The sequence below is a fragment of the Eretmochelys imbricata genome, chromosome 5, assembly GCF_965152235.1.
Source record: "Eretmochelys imbricata isolate rEreImb1 chromosome 5, rEreImb1.hap1, whole genome shotgun sequence".
Lineage (NCBI taxonomy): Eukaryota > Metazoa > Chordata > Testudines > Cheloniidae > Eretmochelys > Eretmochelys imbricata.
Window position 1 is genome coordinate 41,979,613 of NC_135576.1, and position 24,173 is coordinate 42,003,785.

General features: G+C 41.0%; 1 protein-coding gene across 3 annotated transcripts in view; it reads right to left on the reverse strand.

The window, feature by feature from the left end:
- TRIM23 (tripartite motif containing 23) overlaps nucleotides 1-24,173 on the reverse strand; it is a 36,654-nt gene that overhangs the window by 3,690 nt on the left and 8,791 nt on the right. For 2 of the 3 annotated variants that reach the window (XM_077816935.1, XM_077816933.1), the window contains exons 3-11: nucleotides 17,368-17,489; nucleotides 16,103-16,381; nucleotides 15,267-15,449; nucleotides 13,555-13,770; nucleotides 12,369-12,503; nucleotides 7,302-7,431; nucleotides 7,111-7,221; nucleotides 4,731-4,855; nucleotides 4,155-4,368 (exon numbers count right to left, since the gene is read on the reverse strand). In XM_077816935.1, coding sequence (XP_077673061.1) covers nucleotides 4,189-4,368; nucleotides 4,731-4,855; nucleotides 7,111-7,221; nucleotides 7,302-7,431; nucleotides 12,369-12,503; nucleotides 13,555-13,770; nucleotides 15,267-15,449; nucleotides 16,103-16,381; nucleotides 17,368-17,489 — 1,481 coding nt within the window. In that variant the 3' untranslated portion in view covers nucleotides 4,155-4,188. Of the gene's footprint in view, nucleotides 1-4,154; nucleotides 4,369-4,730; nucleotides 4,856-7,110; nucleotides 7,222-7,301; nucleotides 7,432-12,368; nucleotides 12,504-13,554; nucleotides 13,771-15,266; nucleotides 15,450-16,102; nucleotides 16,382-17,367; nucleotides 17,490-24,173 lie in introns of those variants that run through there. The other variant, XM_077816934.1, reaches the window with a different exon arrangement.

Below are 24,173 nucleotides of genomic sequence, written 5' to 3' on the forward strand. Positions count from 1 at the left end.
GCTCAGTATTTATACAAAGAGGGGTTTTTTTTTTAACTCTGCCTTTCTTTTCAATGAGAAAAGGTGAGGGTTTTTTTTATTGGACCAACTTCTGTTGGTGAGAGAGACAAGCTTTTGAACAGAAGTTTGGTCCAGTGAAAGTTATTACTTCACCCCCTTTGTCTCTCTAATATCCTAGAACTGATGTGGCCACAATACTGTACACAACCTATTTTCATTGTCAGGGTGTTTTTTTTCCTGTATTAATATAATTGCAGTCTTGAAGTTGTCAGAGGAACCTGGAAGTTTTTTTCAAGAACCACCCACCTGGATTCAATCTCAGATTACAGGCACAGCAGCAGTATCCTAAAGCACTGCTCATCCCACAACATGCTATTCTCTCACTCAGGGAGTTACAATAGTGTCAATAATGAGAAATTCCTGGCACACAGGTAGGAATACAAATCCAGTATGGCAGCTGATTTCAATCAGTGATATCATTTGTGACTGAAGTCAGATGAGAAATATGTACATGCATCTGGATAAAATACCACTTGAGTGTTCTTCTGAGTAGAGCTGCACTTCAAACTTGCCAAGTACATTTACCTCCATCAAGGTCTTCTAAGTGCTGAGATTTGTGCCTGATAGTCACAATAGCCCTAGCTGTAACATAGGGATAGTTGTTTTTTGCTAGTATTAAAAGTGAAGTCCCTGAGGCCTACTTTCTAAATACTGCTACCTTTTTTTTTGTATCAGTTTTTTGAAGGTAGATATTAATCCAATCCTTGAGAATTTTGGATACTAATGTCAACATTTTCAGCATCATGAAATGGTCATCTTCAGATCATAACCTTTTCATTGTGAACAACTTCCAAATTCTAGCATTAGATTGACTATAGAAATACTCACACTCCTATTCTTAGATTAACCTGTAACAAGAATGGCTTAAATGAAAGTACTCAAAAGGATAGTACCCTAAACCAGAGGGTTAAAGTATTCTCTTTATTGGGAAAAAAAAAAGTTTTCAAGGCAATTCAGAAACTCCATCAGCTAAATCACTCTTCCATTACGTAAGAGCTGTTCCTTTGTGAAGTACTACCATACCCAACCCTGCTCCACTACCCCAGAACAAGAACTGTTGGTGAATATCTTCCTGCAGACGGAACCTCAGGTCATCATTCAGTCCACAAGCAGAATTAGAAAAAGTTCAATTACATACAATGAAAGTTAAATACCAAGAAGTCAGGCATTACTGCTCAAATAGCTTAGCTATTGTTTACTATTTTGAAACAAGATTTAAAAACACTTTTCTTCACTCACTGCACATGTTATGTTTACTCAGTTTCAAAATTAAGCCAAAATCTAGACCTGACAGCTAAATGCTATAGTTAACTTTTTAAACAATTCAGGCTTTAGTCTTAGCCAGATAATTCTCTGCAATACTTGTAATTTGTTTTTTTTTAATTTTAATAGAATGTGAGAAGCACATCCCAATCATAACCTGCATAAGTTAGTACACTAAAAACTGAATTAAAGTTCAAGACATTTAAAATTTACAATTGAAGCAGTTTATATATAGTATTAACTTATAACACAAATAAATTTAAGTTTACTTGATAACACCTGAAGAGTTAACAGACAAATGCAAGACCTATTTTCACAGTTACTTGAATCAGTCACATTAGTTTGCATTTAAAAAATACTTTTATGCAAGTATACTACATTTGCAGCAGAACTTTTTGTTCTGAAAGTAAAAGATGAGTAAGTGAATTTTTCCCCAAACATACTCTTCTCTACAAGCCCTTCAAAGTATTGACTGGTTTTGCCGAGTGCTTTAAAATAACCAGAGAAAACAAAAGTCATAACAGCCAGTGGGAGAGCATGTACAATTGAACCCACTGAAGATGTAGAATGTACCGACTCAAATGACAAATTTCATATTAGATCTTCCAACCAATGCATGTTTTATTCATTAAAAATCTTCCAGCTAAAGTATATGTTCCTGAGGAACTTGTTAATATTTGAAAATAAAACTATGAAAAGGACAGTCAAAGAATTATAAAGGTCTGTGCTGGGTCTGCAATATAGGCTGAGCAGATAGTCAAAGGGGCAGAAAATATCTATTGTGCAAGAGATTGCAGCCTGAAAGGTGAACAATTTTCAGTTTGATTTGGGCAGCAAAAATTCTTCAGTCCATGTAAATTATGTACAATATTATCAGATGTATTCTGAATGAGAACATAGCTTTCAAGTGCAGTCTGAACTTAGTGTCTGTAAAATCCTTCTCTTAGCGTTCTAGTATGGGTGCAAGGATTTTTAAGATCACTTCTAAACGTGAAGACTAGCTTAATTTGTATCTACACCTTTGAAAACAGTGACACTTGTCACTTGAGCTACAATTCAAATTGTTCAGTTTCAGCAAGCTTAATGTACATATAACACCATTAGCATGAAATGTAAAGAATGGAGGTGATTATAAACCAGTGTCATCAGGAGGAGGCAGTTACCACAGCTGCTGCCTCCTGAAGTGCAAATGTATTAAAATAATTTGTTTATATATTCTTTGTTTTAACTACTGTATGTAGTGGGGAAAAATGCTACAAAATATGTACTAATACCATAGTATTCCTTCTGCATGGCCTCGTCACTTTCCAGGGGTTAGTTACAGAAGGGATCAGAGGAGTCACCAGGTGTACTCACCACACAGATTTATGGTGATCAGAACTGTGTGCACAGCAAAAGAGGAGACATCAATAAATTATTCCAATCTTCTCCAAATTTAAACAGAGATACAGCCCCAAGATTCTGTGACAGGTTTCAGAGTAACAGCTGTGTTAGTCTGTATTCGCAAAAAGAAAAGGAGTACTTGTGGCACCTTAGAGACTAACCAATTTATTTGAGCATGAGCTTTCGTGAGCTACAGCTCACTTCATCGGATGCATACTGTGGAAACTGCAGAAGACATTATATACACAGAGACTGTATATAATGTCTTCTGCAGTTTCCACAGTATGCATCCGATGAAGTGAGCTGTAGCTCACGAAAGCTCATGCTCAAATAAATTGGTTAGTCTCTAAGGTGCCACAAGTACTCCTTTTCTTTTTAAGATTCTGTGAGTTTGTGAATGAATAATCTTTGAATACAGGCACTGGTGACAGTTCCAAGTATATAAAGAATCTGAATCAGACACTAAAAGTTTAGATCAGATTTTACCATCGGCTGTTCTAAGTAAGAGTTATTAAGTGTGCAGTGGTTTTACAGCAGGTTACTTAATATTTTAAGGCTGCTACCTCTTTCTGGAAGCATAACTCATGTAAAAATATATAGGTGGGCTGATATTTCAACTGCTTTCTTTAGGAAGTTCTTAGCTTAACTTGATTTAAGGATGAAGTTTAATCTCTAAAGACACAATGTCCTTGGGCATGCACAGGAACTCCCATCAATATATTTTGTATTATTAATGGAAAGCTGACATTTCAGTATGTATAATTTTGCTTTGCTTTCATTTAACTGCATCTTTTATTACTAATGGTAGTCAATGCCAACACTCATTGAATCTGCAAAGTCCTAGGAAGACTACTACGTTCTTACCACTTTCTAGTCCTATCCACAACCCAAGGCATGCAATAAGGTTAATAAATAAATGACTGGGGAATAACTTTCCTTCTTGTAGTGTCTATATGGAGTTTTCAAAGCAAAATTTAAGCTAATGCTTTTTTAAATGTACTACAAGTGGCATCATGTGTTACCAAAGAGCATCTAGAGTTTTGGTTGCTTTCTAAATAGCTCAAGAGTTTGTTTTGGTTTTTTTTGAAGTTGCTTTTTGGATAAGAATTTTATTGTAATAGTAAGTAACTTCTGTGCCCTTATGCTGAAATTAGAAAATTTAGATACACGTTTTAGCAGAAAAACTTTGCTTAAATTGGAAGTAACAACCTAGTTTCACACACAAAAAAATAAAAATCTAGGCATCTTAGCAGCCAGCCCACCCTAATAGTCTGTTGCATTACCAAATTTTAAAAACTGTAGCAATTGCACCAAGTGTTTACTGCACCAATTCCCCAATCCTTGATAAGCAGGTGCCATGTACATTTTCTTCTGTAACCAGAGCTCTAGATAAATCTCCATCTTCACAATGCAGACCTTGTTACAACATCCTAACCCGTGCAAATAAGTGAATTACAAATTTAATTTGCAACTGTCATGAAATTAAGCCACATCCAGTACACCTGCAGCCACCAGTTGCCTTGAAAGCCAGTCCAATCCTTCATATAGTCCCATGCCACTTTGAGCATCACAGCCCTGAATATACCAGCTACGGCCACAGCAGAGTTTATGGAGACTCAGCATTTCTGTGATTTCTTCTACTGAAAGAGCCCCCGCTACATCCTGCAAGAGAGCCAGGCATTATTTTAAATGCACACAGTAAATTTTCTAGAGATTTCACTTTCACTGATAAGAATATAGATTATCTAGAACGGTTAGAAAATCTCCCACATCATCTTAAAAACCTCAAACCAAATTAATAGTCTTAAGGCTGGACAGAAGGTTTTACTGGCCTTGTCACACATGCAGAAATAGCTATTGGATTCATTAAATCAGTGACTAGTCTCTTCTTAAATATTGTCACTAAATATTAAGGAAAAACATTAAACTTTATTCCTTCCCCACATTTTAATTATGGCAGACTGTTTACAAAGTTTGTGTTAATTACAGTTTTAAAAAGGAATAGAAAAAAAATTCATCAATACCTGCTTATTGGCAAAGATCAGCAGCAAGGCATCCCGCAATTCTTTCTCTGTTAATAACTTTGCAAGTTCACTGTGTGCTTCACTAACCCTGTCTCTGTGACTGCTATCGACAACAAATACCACCGCTATGAAAAAAATAGTGAAACATGTTTCGCACACTCTCAAAAGTCACTCAGACATAATACCCAAATGCACTGACTCCTCAACTCCACAAACTCCCGTTTATTTCCAACACAGAACCACCTACAATGCACAGATTGAGTGTCTCAGAATTGCACATTAACTCAAGCCTCAGTATTATTAAGATATTGTACAGATAAACATACTTATTCGAAAAAAAAGTCTTCCCAAAAGCCAGCATCTTAGACCCTGTCTACAGAACGAAGTTGCAATGGTTTAACTTAAATCTGTTTTTAAACCCATTTAGTTTAAACTGACTCAAAGCCCTGTGTGGAGACTTGCTTCAGTTTAGCTTAAAGCAATTCCTAATCAATTTACACTAAATCAAAATAAGAGTGTCCACATGGCTTTGAACCAGTATAACTAAATCAGTTCAAAATCACATCTTTAGCTAAACCAGTGCAATTTTCTCATCTAGACAAGCCTTAAGGGCATGGCTACACTTGCAGAGGTAGAGTGCTGTGAGTTAAACCAGTCCTCAGAAAGCGCTGCAGTGTGTTCACACTGTCAGCTTCAAGTGCACTGGCATGGCCACATTAGCAGCTCTTGCAATGCCACAGAGAGCAGTGCATTGTGTTACCTATCCCAGCATGCAAGTGGCTGCAACGTGCTTTTCAAATGGTGGGGGGAATGGAGTGTGACAGGGAATGTGTTGGGTATATGTGGGGGAGAGAGAGTGGGTTTTGGAGGGACTGAGAGCATGTCAGCATGCTCTCTTGTAAGTTCAGACCCCCCCTCCCCTGGCCTCTCTCTCTCATGCACAGGAAGCAACATTCCACACTAATGGTTGCTTTGTCCCAGAGCAGATAAGTACGCCGGATGTCAGAAACGGAGTTTTAAAAGGGTATATCCGCATTCCTACAGCCAATTCCAAAACAATGACAAGAGCGTCCACTTGACTTAAGGGGATTACGGGACGTTTCTGGAGGCTGATCGCAGTAATGCAATACCTCGTTCACGCTGCCGCTGGGGCGTTTCAGACGAGGCGCGGCAAGAGTTATGCTTCTTGTGGAGGTGGATTACCAGGAGTGCTCCAGCTGCAGGGTCCCGGTGCTCTAAGTGCCTTGCCAGCGTGGACGGGTTGCTTTAATGCACTCAAACTTGCAAGTGTAGCCAAACCCTGAGTTAAAGTTATGTACACTTGTGGGAGGATTTTACATGCCAAAGAGGCTGTAAGATGGCATGGATGAAGGGTTGGCATAGAGTCATTTACTATTAGGAACTCCTGGGGGTTGTAGACAATGAGAGGTGTGGAAGGAAGATTAATGAGCTAAGGAGGCAGAACTGGAGAATAGAAATTCTCTGTGTAAATTTCAGTGCTTCCCAGCTTTTACAGTGGAAAAATAAAACAGTTATAGTAAAAAAGCAAATTAACTGTTGGTATTTTCAATTCTCACCCTAGCCCTGCCCCTCTTCTACTCTCATAGGAGAAAAGACCCTATATTGGTGATCTCTACATTTTGACTTTTGAGATGATGTTAATCTCTGAAAATGATTTTTTTAAAAGAAGACCTGATTTAAAATGTCTCAGAATTTTGCAAAGAAGGCTGTGAAGAATGTACCTAGAAGTTTGTTATCCTTGAAAGATTCAGGAATCTCAACCCCACTTTAAATGGAAAACAAACTTAGAGCACTTATGACACCCCCATAATTCAGTGCCCAAAAGTATAGTAGGCACTTTCATGCCAGTAACATTCAGAAGAATGTTTTACCATGTGGACAGCAAAGCGTTCTGATACACTTGTTTTTATCTGTATTAATGTAACTAGGATTGGACATTGTGCTCCAATACTGGGTCAGAAGTTATGTCACTTTGTAGAGTTGATATTTTAATTTCAAATGTTATCCAACGTTTATAAATGTGAAGTGCTACTTGTCACCATGTGAACTTCTCGAATGCTGCATTTTTGTCCGCTGTCAGCTAAAACCAGCTAGGTTTTAGAGGTTCTAATTTTTGTTATGGCTCCATGAACTATGGAGCTGATGAATTTATGAAGAATGCAACTTTTCCATTGACAAAGATCTACTGGTCCAAAATATTTTCTTAGGCCATGAATCTAGCACCCATACTTCACCTTAAACAGAATTACTTATTTTATGTCAATTTTCTATGGTTAAATGATTTCTAGTCATATTCTTCTGGCACTAATGAATGCACAAACTACAAAACCAAACAGTCTAAATATTTTAGCAATCCTACCTTGTGTATTGAGGTAATAATGCTTCCACAAAGGCCTCAACTTGTGCTTCCCTCCTACATCCCAAATAGTAAACTTCAGATTTTTATATTCTACAGTTTCAACATTAAAACCTAAAAGAGAAAAGTTCACTTTTTATACTCTTATTCCTAATAATGAATCCGTCAAATTTTTAAATCACTCAGTTACATACCTATTGTTGGAATAGGTTGCATGAACTCATCCTGCTTTAACTTAAACAAAATAGTTGTTTTGCCAGCTCCGTCTAATCCTAGGGTCACAACTCGAATCTCCATTTTTGGTCCAATATGTACCCTGTTGTCCTGGTGAAAAAAAAATATAAAAACACTGAAAACACGCTAAAAGATCCATCTTCACTGTCTTTATAGGAAACTTCAGGATCTCTGTGCCATGCAACATGTCTCACTATTTGTAAAGTGCCATTTTAATTTATAGATTAATAGATTTTAAACCCAGAATGAACCACAATGCTCATTTAGTCTGACCTTCTGTCTACGCCATGGAACCTCACTCAGTAAATGATAGGGGAACCATTTGCCAGGAACTGTGGAAAGAAGAATGTGCCTTAAACAGAAAGGTTTCTGGAGCTATAAGAATGACCTTTTCCCTCACAACACCAAAAATGTGGTTCTTGTACAGATAGGGGAACTAATTCCAAAACCTGCCTTTTGGCACTAATGGCAAGTAGGAAGGCCAGCCAGAGACTAATATAATCTCTCATTCTGATTAATTCTGATGACATCAGAATTTTCATCTTGGCTGTGGCTCCCTGCAGAACGCCATGAGTCCCTGAGCTCTCATTTCTATGGTGCTTGGTTGTACAGGAATCCAATATAGAAATGCTAATGTAGCTAATATCCATCATTACTTCGTTAACTATTATTATATTTGTATTATGGTAGCATCTAGAGGGCAGGGCCCCCCTGTGCTGAGCTCTGTACAAAGAGGCAGTTCCTTCCCTAAAGTGTCTGTTTCCACTGACACCACAAACATAAATTTGATATCAAGGAATGAAGTTTCCTGGTTGAGTTCCGCCTATACACCAAAATATAACTGGTCTGGATGAAAAAAATTCTTGCTTCAAATATATCTGGTCTTTTCTGAAGGTGCAGTGTGAGTTCCTTGGCTATCTAGCAAGTCCATTTTGGCTTCGAGGTCAGTGGAAAACTAGGAGGACTTCAACTTTTCCTCTCCCTCTTTTCTGAGCCCTTTACCTTTACTGTCTTGAAAGGTAACCGATTCTTCTCTGCCCAGGGCATTTTTCCATTGCCATGGGGAAGCTCTGACATCTGGTTGCTCTTACTTTTGGATGAGATAAAAAGACTCTTGTCTTAGTCACAGACCAACCTCGAAGAGAAGGTAGCAGGATACTTCCATTCTGAGCAGCATAATTGCCTCCTATGTACTGTGACAAAGTTCCTGCTCTCCCTTGGTGGCTCTTGTGCTTATTGGCAGATTTGCTCGCCTTGGAGCTTCATGGCAGCCCTCAGCTTGGCCGTTTTTCTGAACCCACAGTCCAGGTCGACTCCTCCTGTGTCTGACCAGGAGTTGGGAGGATTTGGGGGGAATCTGGGCCCGCTCTCTACTCCGGGTTCCAGCCCAGGGCCCTGTGGAATGCAGCTGTCTAGAGTGCCTCCTGGAACAGCTGTGCGACAGCTACAACTCCCTGGGCTACTTCCCCATGGCCTCCTCCCAACACCTTCTTTATCCTCACCATAGGACCTTCCTCCTGGTGTCTGATAATGCTTGTACACCTCAGTCCTCCAACAGTCTGCGTTCTCACTCTCAGCTCCTAGTGCCTCTTGCTCCCAGCTCCTCACATGCACACCACAAACTGAAGTGAGCTCCTTTTTAAAACCCAGATGCTCTGATTAGCCTGCCTTAATTGATTGGCTGCAGGTGTTCTAATCAGCCTGTCTTAATTGTCTCCAGAAGGTTCCTGATTGTTCTGGAACCTTTCCTGTTACCTTACCCAGGGAAAAGGGACCTATTTAGCCTGGGGCTAATATATCTGCCTTCTATTACTATCCTATAGCCATCTGGCCCGACCCTGTCACAGTACTTACTTGTACCCTCTTCTGAAGCAAATGGTATTGGTTGCTCTCAGACAGCGTATTGGACTAGATGAGCCTCTGGTCCTATCCCATACAACCATGTTTGTGGGGTGCTTTTTATTTGTTTGTTTTGTTTAACTTTAGATACAACACTGATGGGGTGTCAAAGTGAACTAAAAGGATGTATACGCAAATTTTGTCCTCCAAATATGCTTCCCCATCCTGCAAAGATGGCTTCCATAGTGAGTATGCAAGGTCTAGATTAAAAACTGGGTTGCCACTTAAAAAAAACTGGGTTGGTTTTCAGCAACAATCTAAGGGACACTCAGATATGACTGGAGAACGACACTGCATTCTGTGCTGTATCAAGTATGCCATTCCATGACCTCAAAGAGTTTGGATTCTTTCTGTGGCTCCCCCCTCCAGGCCAGGTCTGTTGAGAGACATACCCTCCTGAGCTGGCTGGCTGGTGTCCTTATGGTGGTATCTCCCCAAGTGCTCAGAAGCTCCTGATCAGACTATTCTGTGTTGGAATTATGGTTCCTCATGGCAGGGCTGGACCCAACATGCGGGTCTTACTCTGAGCACCATGCCATGGCAGCAAGAGGGTTGGCTGGCTGGGGACAGACAGAGCATAATTCACCCTCTAAAGTGTGTAAATGCTGCCTCACAATGGGAACACCACTTTAATGTACCTGGTATTTGTGAGACAGCTCTGCCATACCTGAGTGGGGACAGAGGAGTCTCAGAGAGGAGGCACTGCAGCAGCAGATCTGGGTGGCTGAAACCACCATGCTGCCAAATACCTGATCTGCGGGGGGGAGGGAAAGGGGGGATATATTTTAACTCACTGCCAATGAAAAATTGAAAATTATATAACAAAATGGTCAGGAGAAACTGACCTGCCAATCTGTTCCACCACCAGAGGCAGAAAAACCTGGTGGCCTGAGCTGAGCGGCAAGGTTTTGTCCTGGAGCTTCCAACAACTACACTAAAAGCTTCCAAATTCTACAGGTGAGGGGCATTAACTCATCAGTAAGGATAAGATTTAGTCACAGAGGTCACAGATTCTCTGACTTTACTGGATCTCTGTGACTTTGGCTTCAGCTGTCAGAGGCAGGGGTGGAGCTGGGGCTATGCACCCCCCTCCATCCCCCACTGCTGTGGCCAGAGCTGTGGGCCTGCCCTCCGTGGCTTCAGCTGAGGCCAGAGCCGTAGCCACTGCTGTGTGCCCCTGCCGCAGGGCCTGGGCCTGACTAAGGCTGTCAGTCCCCACCATGGGATCCAGGTGTCATTCCTTCCTTCCTTCCCCTCCCACTCCAGCTCTCTCTCCTCCATTATTTTGAGTAAAGTCACAGACAGGTCAGGGCTCCCATTAATTTTTGTTTATTGCCCACGACCTGTCCATGACTTTTACTAAAAATAACCATGACAAAAATCTTAAACCTTGCTCATTAGTAATCAGTGAGAAAAGCTGTGCAACAGAATCCACTTCTGAATCCCTGACCTTGGTGCAGAAATACTAGGAATATTCCTGAAAATACACACTATTGTCTTCTTGACTCTTTCATGCAAGTTCACATGAATATCTTGCACAAAGTAGTAAAGATTCCAAGTCATGAGGTATCTACTAATAGTAAATTAAAAGCAATAGTGAAGTACAGAGTTACGAACTGACTGGTCAACCACACCCTTATTTGTAACCAGAAGTATGCAATCAGGCAGCAGCAGAGACCAAGAAAGGGAAAGAAAAGAAAAGAAAAACAAATACAGTACAGTACTGTGTTAAATGTAAACTACTAAAAAATAAAAGGGAAAGGTTAAAGATTAGACAAGTTAAGGAAACTTTCTGTGCTTGTTTCATTTAAATTAAGGTGGTTAAAAGCAGCATTTTTCTTCTGCATAGAAAAGTTTCAAAGCTATATTAAGTCAATATTCAGTTGTAAACTTTGGAAAGAACAACCATAACGATTTGTTCAGAGTTACGAACATTTCAGAGTTATGAACAATCTCTTTTCCCGAGGTGTTTATAACTCTCAGGTTCTACCATACAGATTTTGATAGTAACCCTAGTAATAACATACAGTACGACTGAGACAGTCTCCAGACTGAAGCCCCTTCAGGAAAGCACTTCATTGGCATTGTTCTTGCTGCTTCATAATGAAAACAGCAGCAAGTCACTCAAAATAACAGTGTCTCCTTCCCCCATTAACAATGAAGAGATATGGATGCAGCCTAATATACAACACAAACAAAACATCATCCTTCACTTTTCTCAAACTTCTTGTCTTTTTGTTCAACTGTGATTCAAAGCCCATTTAAAAATTCTTTAATTATAGGATTAGGAAATAAATCATTTAGAGGAAACTCCAGTGTATTACCAAAATTTCACAATCATCTCAACCTTCTTTCAGAAACAACTTCATATTATTTTGAGATACACATTGAAACTAAGCAGTAAATCCTACTCAGAATATGAAGGCTGCCAAGTTGGTACCAAATGCTAAGTTATGAGAGGAACAAATTCACGATTAGAATCAATGGAAGAAATACACCAGTTTGAATGCTGTAAATGGAAATATGTAATGGAATTTTTTTTTTTTTGTATTTTTAATAGGCAAATAAGAAATCAAATAACCAGCATCCACCAGGCTCGGTGTTTGTCCAAAACCACTCCCAATTTTAGGAGGCGGGGGGGGGGGGGGGGGGGGGAGAGCAAATGGGGGGGGGGAAGGCTGCTTTCCGGAGAGTATCTCTTGGTTTTTTAGAACTCCTGACAGCTATCTTGATCATTAAAATAAAATTTAAAAATAATGAAAAATATAACAGTTCAGGTAAAAAAACAGAGATATCTATGTAGCAAACATACTCTAAATGCAAATTGACAAAGAAACACCACTCAAACTGACTGTTTTTTCCCCCCCATCTGGTTCAACAGAGAGTAAGTATCTTGTGTCATAGTGCAAGATAGCAGCCTCCGTATTCTGGAATCAGAGTCAGTCGCACCCAAAAAAATTTTAAAAAGATATATTTTTACACAACAAATGCATTTGCAGCATCTATGAAAAGTCTGGTGATAAATCACTGCAGTTTTCCTTTAATACACATTTTGAATTTCAGAAAGCAGATAGTTCTATTTTCACTAGAATCTTGAAGACATATGAAAAGGGTTTTGAAGACTATACCTTTGTAAAAGTGACAGGAATGCTAGCATCCAGCTGTATATGATCTGCAAGTTCTGTAAATTGCTGCTGCTGTTTTTGTAATGTTTCTAGTAGCCTTGTAATCTCCTGCTTAGCCAACACTACTCTGCAGTCATCCTAAAACAGACAAAAGGCAGAAGCACTCTTTCTACTAGTAAATCATTTAATGGAAAAAAAGGGGCAGATAATTATGTATGGCAATAAAACGGTTTTCTTTTTTATTTTGAATAATCTCATAGAACAAAGTTTACATTTACAAAAAATGCATTTAAGAAATGATACATTTTCCACTTTTATACTGCAAATCTAATCCTAATAGAGCTCAAAGAGCTTTGGAAAACAAACAAACAAAAAAAACCAAAGAGAAAACACATCTCTCTCACCCCTCATTCCCCCAGTGATGTGAAAGAACAATATCTATACCATTCACAGAAATGTAGCTTCCTCAGGCTTGGAATATGACAACTGGTTAAATAGCATACAGCAACACTACATAACTGTGAAAAACTGTACCCAGGTGTTAAAACTGGGAAATTTAGTTAAGTAGAATGTCAGTATTTAAGGTGAAATTTGACCAGAGTTAGTTCCCAATGACTTAAAAAGAGACAAAAGCAATTTAAAATCATGTTAAAAAAATAAAAAGCTGTCTTACAATAACAGCATATTAAACAGATAAAACTGAAAAAATTTTAAAAATAAAGTTGACTTTTTACTAAATATGTTTTTTTATTTACTTTTTGCTCTTTACTCATCTTGGACAATGAAAACAGACTGGTCAGTTTTACCTTTAGTATAGTAACTTACTTCTCATACTCAGCACAATGCTGCGATGTTTGGGTTGCAAAATTCCAAAGAACCACTTAATTCCAAGCAAACATTTTTCTACCCTACTTTATTTCCAATAAAGTATTCATTAGTAACAGCAATTGTAAAACCTTTCCCCTGTAAAACCTATATTTTTAGCCTGAGCTATACACCTGTGTCTCCATATTCACACCACAAATAATTACTATAATGTTTTCAATCTCACTTTATAATAGCGTGTTTCTAACATGATAAAGAAAATTTAAAAGCACAGCATTGTCCAATTTAGCAGTTTATAACCTAAGCTTCATTTACAGATCCAACTATGCACTTGCTCCATGTTACAGCTCACTTAATCACCTACCTGCTGCAAAGTCTTTTCACAGTGAAGACAAGCAGTTGAAACCTGTGACAACAGGATAGTCATGTCTTCTTGTTGTTGTCTAAGCCAAATCAATTTCTCCCGCACATGTGCGTCAACCACACTGAGTGCCATTTCTTCCTGGCGACAAAGGGTTTCATGAAGATCAGAAAAATAGGCTCGGACGCATGAACGGGCATTTTCTGCAGTACCTGGGACCTACAGTGTAAAGTCATAAAATCAAAGATAGAAAATTAACAATCAAAAATCATTTTATTCAAATAGCATAATACTTAGTGCTGTGTTACATCCAACTCCTAACTTCAAAATGAGTGACCGGCAGATTCAGATCTCAACAGGCACAGTTTTGGTGAGGGTTGTATATCTGCTCCCAGCACTAAGGCCTTTGCATAGGTTATTCCAATAAACAATTACTTATTACATGTATACAGTGTATGAAAAAAATACTAACAGGGAGAAATAACTTGAAAAAAATACAACAGCATATGAGGACACATGGACAAACTACTGTCCATAGTACCTCAATGCAGTATAAGTACACCTCTACCCCGATATAACACGACCCAATAGAACACGAATTCAGATATAACGTGGTAAAGCAGCGCTCTAGCGGGGTGGAGCTGCACGCTGCGGCGGATCAGTGCGTCAGCGTGTTTGGCTCTGACGCGCTGCTCTGAGCAGCGTGTTAAGGGTGTCGGGCCAGAGCCGAGGGGTTGGATAAGGGGCAGAGGGTGTCAGGGGGTGGTCAAGGGGCAGTCAGGAGCAGGGCCTCTCCCCCCCAGGGTCTGAGAGGCAGGAGTTGTGAGGGGACACTTTTGGGGGCCCCGCAGGCCCAGAGTGGCCCGGGTGATTAATGGGGGGCTGGAAGCAGCCTGCTCCGCTTCCCTCGCCCTGGCCCCAGCCCTGTCGCTCAGGGGAAGGGATCCCCCACCCCCACACACACTCACCAGCAGCAGCAGAAGCAGAGCAGGCCAGCCCCAGCCCGCCAGCTCCCAGCCACAGCGCTCCACTTCTGGTGAGTGCGGGACCTTTCCCCAACTCCCCGCCCACCCCACCCAAGTGACATGGCTGGGGCCGGGGCAAGGAAAGCAGAGCGGGCTGGGGCTGCGTCGCTCCGCTTCCCACCGCAGGCGAGTCCTTTCCCCAACCTCCCCACGCTCACCGGCAGTGGGAAGTGGAGCGCTGCAGCTGGGGCCACGTTGCTCTGCTTCCCGCCGCTGTCAGCGAGTGCCTGTCAGGAGTCAGGGGTGTGGATGGGGTTGGGGCAGTCAGGGGACAGGGAGCAGGGGGTTTGGGTAGCGTCTCTGAAGGGGGCAGTCAGGGAACAGGAAGCAGGGGGCCAAAGCAAGTTTGATATAACGCGGTTTCACCTATAACGCGGTAAGATTTTTTGGCTCCTGAGGCTTATATCGGGGTAGAGGTGTATATAGCTCTCCCCAAAGCCACTCTAATTTCAGTAAAATCAAGGAGACAATCAACGTGATAGAAGTTCTCCTGGCATCCCTCTTGGGACTCAGTCTTTCCAGGTGTGAGCACATTCAATTTCTACTGACTTTGCAGAACTGAGACTACTCAGTAACTTGCAGAACTGGACTCTGAGTGAGCTCTTATGTATAATTCTCATACAACACTCTTAAAAGATTTTGGTTACTACAGAAAAAATTATGTTGTGTTTGAGAAAAACAATTTCTTACATGTTCTGTGTGGGCCATTCCAACGCCGTCTTCCACTATTTGTTCTCCTCCTTCAATTTGTTGAACAATTCCAACTAGTTTTCTGGAATAGTCTGAGATTTCTTCTGTGAAGGTTCTTATACAGTGTGCCATGTCTAAAATGGATGCACGGATCTGGTTTGCTTCTGGTTCCAAAACAGAATGCTACGATCAAAAGCAACACATACCAAATGTCAGCTCTAAGTTTCCCTTCCAGTCACCATCAGCCGAGCTAAAATAAGATTTCCCCCCCATACTATGCAAAAGAATTAGGGAAGGAAAAAAAGAGGAAAAATTTGGACTAAACTTAATCTTTGATAAATTAAAAAAAAAAAAAATCAGGTATTATTCATTTTGTTATGCGACTGAAACAGGGATATAGCAATCACACAAATAACTACATGTGCACATTTGTCTTTCCCCCCCATCTTTAATAAAATGTAAAGAGAAAAAGGGAAAAACTGTTTGGACCACCATCTATTGTCTGGGTGACACTGCAACCCCTACATCATGAACAGCTGACAACTATCAAAACTGGTGGCTTGAATAGATAATGAGTCTTTCTGCCTTATAAATAGATGAAGAACAGCACTGTGGTTTTACAGATCACAATGATTTTTTGTTTGTTTGTTATTGCGCTGTTACCACAGCAGTTGCCTGAAGTGAAGGAAAGGAACAAAAAGGCAGGGACATTCTTGATAAAGGCTCAAAGATCAGGCATGAAAGAGAGGGAGGGAGTTTGTGTGCTTAACAATGGAAAGAAGTATTATTTTCTTAAACGATCCAACAGCACGAGTGTAATAGAAAAACAACAGTACCTTATGACCTTGATGCTTTCCATATTCTTTGCAGACACAACACATTAGGGGACTGGTCTGACAATCTTCTTCTAAACAAACAAATTCAATGGCATGCACCTGGTGCTGGCAACACAGGGTCTTCTCATGAGGTTTTTCAGCAAGAGGTACACGCCTATGTTTTGCTAATGTCTTCGTAGAATGGGTAAGCTGTGAACACTCGGCACACAAGTGAGTGGCACAAACAGTGCAGTATACAGATGCAACATGAGCTTCATCTTCATCACAACGAATTATGCTCTTTAACAAAAAAACCTTAATGCGTTAATATTGGATTTTAATAATTGAAAATAAATTAGATTAGATACTTTCAACTTGTCCAAGCCTAAAAATTTCACTCCCCTTAAAATCATTAATTGCTAAGAAACGTTCACCTTATTCCAAATGGGTGATTTTAAATTCTGCACTCTCTCACCAAGCCCTTCTTTACAAATAAATAAATATATTAAAAAAATTCACCATTTGAGTGAACCACAGGAGACTGATTTTCAGAGGTCCTGAGTATCCACAACTCAAACTGAATTCAATAGGTACTGAAGATGCTCAAAAACAATGAAAAGTCAGATCCCAGACTTTTCTCCAATGTCTCTTTTAAAAAACAGGATATCAATGGGTGAGCACCTCTTTAAGACAATACATTGTTTCTAGGATGGATTATATTGTACTGGCTCAGTCATGATCTCACTGCAACAACATCAGTGTATAAGCAGCCATCAGGAAACACTCAAAACAGCTAATTAATGCAGTTACCAAATTAATGTAAAAGGATGAAATTTGGGAAAGAAAGTCATTTTCAGATTTTTAGGAAGTGCTGCAGCTTTTCTTTTTTTTGTAATACTGCAGCTAAAAGACATTTATAAAGAGGAGCAGTCTCCAGAAGAGTTTAATGACTTTTTTCAATGCACGTAAGTGTGCAAATTAAGTGGTAATTTTGGTTTTGCCTCTACTTGAATCTATATGTATTGGACCATAATCACTGTACAAATGAATTATTCAAGTTTTTAGTACTTCTTTATTCTGAAAAAATGCAAATAATTAAACAGCAATTCGTGTATTAGCTGGCTGAGATCTAGGATTTGTGTATATACACAATACATACATTCTGCAACCATAGGAACTTTTAATTGGTAAGTGTTTGGTTTTAATTTTTGTTAAGCTAAAAACAAACTAACTATCTATCTCCTCTTCATAGTTTTAAACAAAGGTAAGTATTCTTGAATCAATACCTCTCCAGACTGGCCAATAGCTTCTTCTGTTGTCCCACATTGGCCAGCAGGGCCATTCTGCAGTCGTTCCAAAAGCTCCAGCAAAGCAAAGTTTTTTTTCAAGCCCCAGACACCTGAATCTCCTATTTTTGAAATAGAAAATTAGATTTAAAAACCACCACCACAAACTGCATTTGCATTTCTGCCAGTTAGAGATTAAGAGAAATACATATTCCCATTAAACGGCTAGAACCAGAGTCAGTTATAAAAACAATTCTTGGTAATTTCCGCAGCATGGAAGCTGGCAAGATTACTCTAAGAATTAACAGTATTTTAACAAAACCAGTGGTAAGGATCTGCAATATTTTAAGCAAAAAAGTAACGAATTTTTGACTGCCACAAATCTGTACAACACAAAGCTTTTTCCCCGATCACCCATTATAAATATACTATTATCAAACACTTAACAGTGAAAAACAATTTGCACCCATCCTTAAGATCCCTGCATGACCACAAAAGATCCAAAGGCAGCAGAAATATATATTTCTGCTGCACTAGCGGGTCCAGTAGCGGAAAACCAGTGACACAGATGTGAAATCTGCAGCAGATCTCAACCTGGGAAAATGTCAGAAGAGAAGTAGATGTGTCATCCACAAACAAGGGACCATACATAGCACTGATCCACCTGGCCAAAAACACTGGAGGAAAGCGGCATGCCACATTCACTCCTACTACACCATCACCATTTTACACAGATCAGCCGGTGGCTGGCCACCTGGAAGCACACAGTGATGCCAAGCGAAGACAGGAAATCCCCTACAATTCCTTTCCTCTGGGGCCACCCTTCAAGGGGTATCCAAAATGTGGACAGGGACTGAGTATTTGCTTCTAAAATTCCAGGAAGGAAGCCACTGTCCGTGGTTTCCCTCTATATCCAATACCATGGATGTGATAAGGCTTTCACAGAAGTGCCCCCTACAATGCTCTCCCTGCCAAGATCTTCATGGTTCTTCACCCTTCTGCCCATATAGAAGACAATAAGGCCTACAATGTTTGATACATCAATAGTCATTTTTAAAAATCAAATCCTCAGGTACTTTTCACTCAGTATGCCATATCTAAATAACATCTAATATATCATTACACCAGTTGATCTTCTGAAAAAAGAGGTAGGCAAACAAATGTAATCATCTGTCAATTTAACTTGTATTCATTACTGGGGAAGGGAGAAAGACATTCTGGAAACTGTTTCTCAGAATAACAATAAAAGTTACACATGATCAGCAAAGGGGGGAAAATGGATATCTGAGCTGATTCAAGGTTTGTCTAGACCAGAGGTGGGCAAACTATGGCCCGCGGGCCACATCCAGCCCGCAGGACTCTCCTGCCCGGCCCCATAGCTCCTGGCCCGGGAGGCTAGCCCCTGGCCCCTCCCCTGCTGCCCCCCTTTGGGGGCAGGGAGGGTTGGATAGAGGGCAGGGGGTGCTCAGGGGGCAAAGGTGCAGATAGGGGTCACGGCAGTCAGAGGGCAGAGAACAGGAGGGTTGGATGGGGCAGGGATCCCGGGGGGCAGTGAGGGGTGGGGGGTCCAGGGGTGGTCAGGGGACAGGGAGTGGTGGATGGGGTAGGAGTCCCGGGGAGCTGTCAGGGGGCGAGAAGCGGGGGAGTTGGATAGGAGGCAGAGGCCAGGCCACGCCTGGCTGTTTGAGGAGACACAGCCTGCCCTAATCAGCCCTCCATACAATTCTGGAAACCCGATGTGGCCTTCAGGCCAAAAAGTTTGCCCGCCCCTGGTCTAGACTGTTAAACTCCATAAAGATGTAATATGTATTGAAGACATTAAACCAAAATTTCTCATTCCAATCAAGTCTGTTCACATTGGCGACAAAATAGTGAATGCGTACACACAGCGATGCGACTTGTCAGGAAAAATGCCCGGTTTTGGTGACAAAATACTTCCACCCCTACGAGATACTTTTTCCTTTTCCCTTCCCTTTATTATCGACAAAGAGCCAATGTAGACACAACACATGCTTTAATTGCTTTATTTGGCCTCCAGGAAGTGTCCCACAATGCCCATCCTGACCACTCTGGTCAGCAGTTTGAACTCTGCTGCCCTGAATCCAGGTAAACAACAATCCACCCCTACCCCTTGCAAGCCCCGGGAATTTTAAATTCCATTTCCTGCTTGCTGGTTCGGCACAGGGAGGTCTTATCGTGTCTTTCCAGATGACCGTGGCGGGCTATTGCATCAAACGCTCTCCTGCCTGGACCACAGCAAAGCTGTTGGATCTGATCAGTATATGGGGAAAGAAGTCTGTGCAGTCCCAGCTGCACTTGACCCATAGGAACTGGGATATCTTAAGGCTTGTCTGAAAAGGACTATGATTGGGGCACGTTGCAGTGCAGATCGAAGATAAAGAAGCTGAGGCAGGTGTACCATAAGGCAAGGGAGGCAAACCGTCACTCCAGTGCTGCACCTAAGACCTGCCATTTCTATAAGGAGCTGGACGGTATCCTCAATGGTGATCCCAACTCCAAGAGCCCCGTGGATACTTCAGAGAGAATGGAGGAGGCAGAAGGAGTACCTAACCGGGAGGATGAAGTTATTGATGAAGAGGTGGAGCTAGACTTGGATGTGGCACTCCCAGCGGAGTCAACCGGTGGGGCAGGCAGCCAGGAACTTTTCTCCACTCCTGAGGTGCCCAGCCAGTCCCAGCAGTTGCTCTCTGGCAAGCAAGAAGCAGTTGAGACGCCTGGCAAGTGGCTGTGGCGTGTGTAGTGCGGAGGTGGGTTCAGGGCATAGAAACGTGGGAGGCTGGCTGTGTTTCTGTGAGCTGGACATTTCCCAGTGTAGTACTGCGGAACAAGGTGTTGATGCACGCTGAGATATGATGGGAATCCTTCAGAGAGATCTCCAGCAAAGTTTCCTGGAGGTACTTGGTACTTCTCTGGCGCAGATTGCACGGCAGTGCAGCTTTGTTCCTTCCCCCATTGTAGGACACTGTCCCATGCCATTCAGCAATCACTTGTGCAGGGACCAAAGCGGCACGTAGGTGAGCTGCATAAAGAACAGGGCGGAAGCCGCAAGTGTGCGGTAGATGTACCCTGGTTTCCCTGCTTACCCTCAGCAATGAGATGTCTGCTAGAATGATCCCTGCCTGTGGAAAAGTGTGGGATAATTTGAGTGTTATTTCCCTGTAAAGCGGCACCGCAACCCCTGCAAAGACTGTATTTTCTTCTGTTCAGGTGCAGCACTCTCCCCAACCCTCCCGCAAAACTCACCATGTTTTGGGTGCTGGAAGAGATGTGTGCCTGGCAAGGGTCACGAGAAAGTGATTGGTATGTTGCAAAAGGTGCATATAAGTGAAATGTTTCAACACTGTGCTTGAATTTAATAACCCCGCTTCTGTGAATTGTCCTGTGCTTCACCAGATGTGGCCTTCAGGAACACCCCATACACCCCTGCTGACCGTCTCCACCAGATAAGAAAGAGGCCAAGACGCAGCAAAGGTAACACGTTCTGGGAGGTACTGCAGTGCTCCAGTACAGAGAAAAGGGAATGAAAGGAGTGCTGGGAGGCCGAAAGGCAGGACAGAAAAGAGAATCAAACATTTGCTAGGGATGCAACTGAGCAGATGATAAAAGTAATGGAGGAGCAAACAGAAATGCTCAAGTCTTTAATAATGTTGCAGAGTGAGCAGGTCCGGGTTCAACCTCCACTGCAGCACATGCACAGTTCTTTACAAGCCCCCCCGCCCGCCCACCCACCCACATTCCGCCCGCACATTCTTTTCCACTGTCTGGGACTCCTCAGTTTCCCCAACACTCCACCCCTTCGCACAACTTTCACAATGATAGCTAGATCTACACACAGTTGTGAGGGTCTGCCCTTTCCCAGTCCCTCTTTTCCCGGCAAGCATTTGTGTTTTGGTAAGTGTCAATGTGCTATTTCTTGGTCAATAAAGGCAAAGTTTTATAATGATAAATGATCTTTATTTTGTTTTCTACAAATTCACATTGTAATCACAAGTACGTGAACAGGCATTTTAATCATTTTCTTACTGGGATATGTGGCCCCAGATGTCAACATAGCCTCCTAGGAAAAAAACATGGAATGCATCATGGAAGCTACTCTAAAGATGTATGTTGCTGCTGTTCATTGTCAAAGTGCTTCCCCAAAGCCTCCCTGATTTCAATTGCTGCCCTCTGGGCTCCTCTGACAGCCCTAGTATCTGGCTGCTCAAACTCAGCAGCCAAGCACTCTTCCTCAGCGTTCCACCCCTGAGCAAACATTTCACCCTTAGATTCACAGAGATTATGCAAAGTGCATCATGATTTAGGGATCAAAGTCTCATTAAGAAGCTCTCAGCCTTGCCTAGCAGGTCACTAGGCTCAGCACACAATCCCCCAAATATCTTGTGCCATACATCTAAAACACAAAGCAGAATGGACAGGAAATAAAGATCTCATTTAATTTTTAATCTGCTAAAGTTTAAGTAGGCGGTTAAAGAAGAATGTCTTCAGACAAGAAGTCAGTTACGTGATTTCAGTGTAATTTGCCAAGTAATCAAGATGTTTGAAGTCAGACAGCATTACTTTCACACCGTAACTTAATTACAAAATTATTCTGTATTAAAATATAGACTTTCAAGAACACTCGATCAAGTGTTTATTTTATAAATAAAAAAAATGTTGCAGGGATTAAGTCATATGGTGTATAACCAGATTCTACTTTAATCTCTGCAACACCTCAGTTCAAATCCTCCTTGGAGCACAAGGGTAAAAGTTTAAAATCTCATCCTTGTGCCTAGTGAGGATGTTTGTACATTAAAAAATCACTACAAGATCTGGCAGTCTCCCCTCAGAGGAGGCATAAGACATAAATACCAGAGAGTATGCAGATCAGACACAGTAACAGAGCAATGTAAGGAAATCTGGACTGATTCTAATCCAGTGACATCAATCTGTCACTTTCAAGAGCATAAACATTTTAAAAATTCCAAAGCTTACATATCTTTAGATACAAATTGCCTTAAAGACAACTGACAATATGGTACAGAGAACTTAAGATATAAATCAATACTTCTCTTACACATAAAATTCTAAAACTCTACCTGAGTTCTTAAATAGTATCTGAGATGAAGTGGAAACTTTGGGAAGGAAATATAGTCCATGGAAAGCCTTCTGCAAGGTCCAGGGATCTGTCTGTGGAGATGGGTCAAATCCTGGCAATGGTAGCTAGATTTTTGCCTGTTACCACCTCCATGATCTGGAACATCACTACTTTTGGTGGTGAGGGCACACCCAGGGGTAGCCACTGGCAGAAGCTGCCTTAGTAGCAAGGCTCAGCTGAAGCACTACTTTATGGGAGCTGGTGAGGGCACGTGAAAAGACAGGGACTCCAGAACTGGTACAAAGACTTCCAACAAATCCCTTCGGAGATACAGGTTCTGAGAGGTGGAACTCATGTTAATTACATGAGGGGGAGAAAATAACCGTCCTTTACCCACAACATTTTGGAGGGTAAGAATTCTGTTGTGGAACTCTAAGAGTTTTTCTTCCAAGGAGCCATTTTGCAGATTTTTTCCAATGGTAGGCGATGAGGGTGAAATCACCTGCACCAATATTTAATCAGGAACTTCCAAATGTAACAAGCTTTACAGTAAAAAGAAAAGGAGTTCTTGTGGCACCTTACAGACTAACAAATTTATCTGAGCATAAGCTTTCGTGAGCTACAGCTCACTTCATCAGATGCATGCAGTGCTAGAGTGATGTAAAGGAGCCTTATAAATGACAGCAAGGTAATCCTCAGCTAGAAAGATCTATGTGCATTTCTCACTTTTTTCTTGTGCCAAAGTGACACAATGGGGTTAAATTACAGCTCGGGATTTATTTTACTTACCCATATATAAAGACTGAGGGCAAACAAAAGATTTACCAAGCAGTCAAACTGTCAGGACAATCAGAACAATGCACTTTCCGAAGTACCCAGCCAGGACCAGGACAATGATGAGCAAAATTGTATGACTTTCATGTGTGAAACTCTGAGCAATTTAAAATGACATTCTACTTTTTTTTTTGCACGCGCGCGGTTTGGTATTCTGTAAAGTAATTTAAATGAAAATCCAGGATTATAACTGGAATGCAGGGTATTAATTACCAAGTGTTTGTAACTTCACTTCCATGTGTATTTAGGAAATGTTGAATAGTTATTGTGACTTTTTTCTGTATTGTAGATTAAATTAATTGCCAAAACAATTGAAACTAGGTGTGATTATATTACATTATTTTCACAAATAAAATATGCAGAATTTTGCAAAAATGTGAATTTTTTGGTGCAGAATTTTGAATTTTTTGACATGGACTCTCCCCAGGAGTAGTAATGAGATTCTGTAAACAGATAACTTATACATTTAGTAAAATACTTTTCGCATAGCATTATCAATAAATACTTTCAAATCCCACATTATTTCATCTGCTACTTCAGCAGTAGTCAGGAATTGCTAAACATGCGTTCCCAATTTGCTTTCTTTTAGCAGGAACAGTAAATGCACAGGCTCCATTGTTGCTAACTTTAGCAGGAGTACAATACAAGAAAATAAACACCTGATTCTTTTAAAAAAAGGAAGTCTAACTTGCATGCAGATCTATGGATGTATACTTTGTGAATCTACCTTAGACCTCTCCATAGAAACTGGACAAATATTTGCGGTATCGTGTAGTAGCTTAGCTTCTCTTCTTTGGTTCTTTTATACACCAAGGCACCACATTGTTTCAACAACCAACTGAAAAGAAAATCTGCATAAAACTCACTGTTACTAATT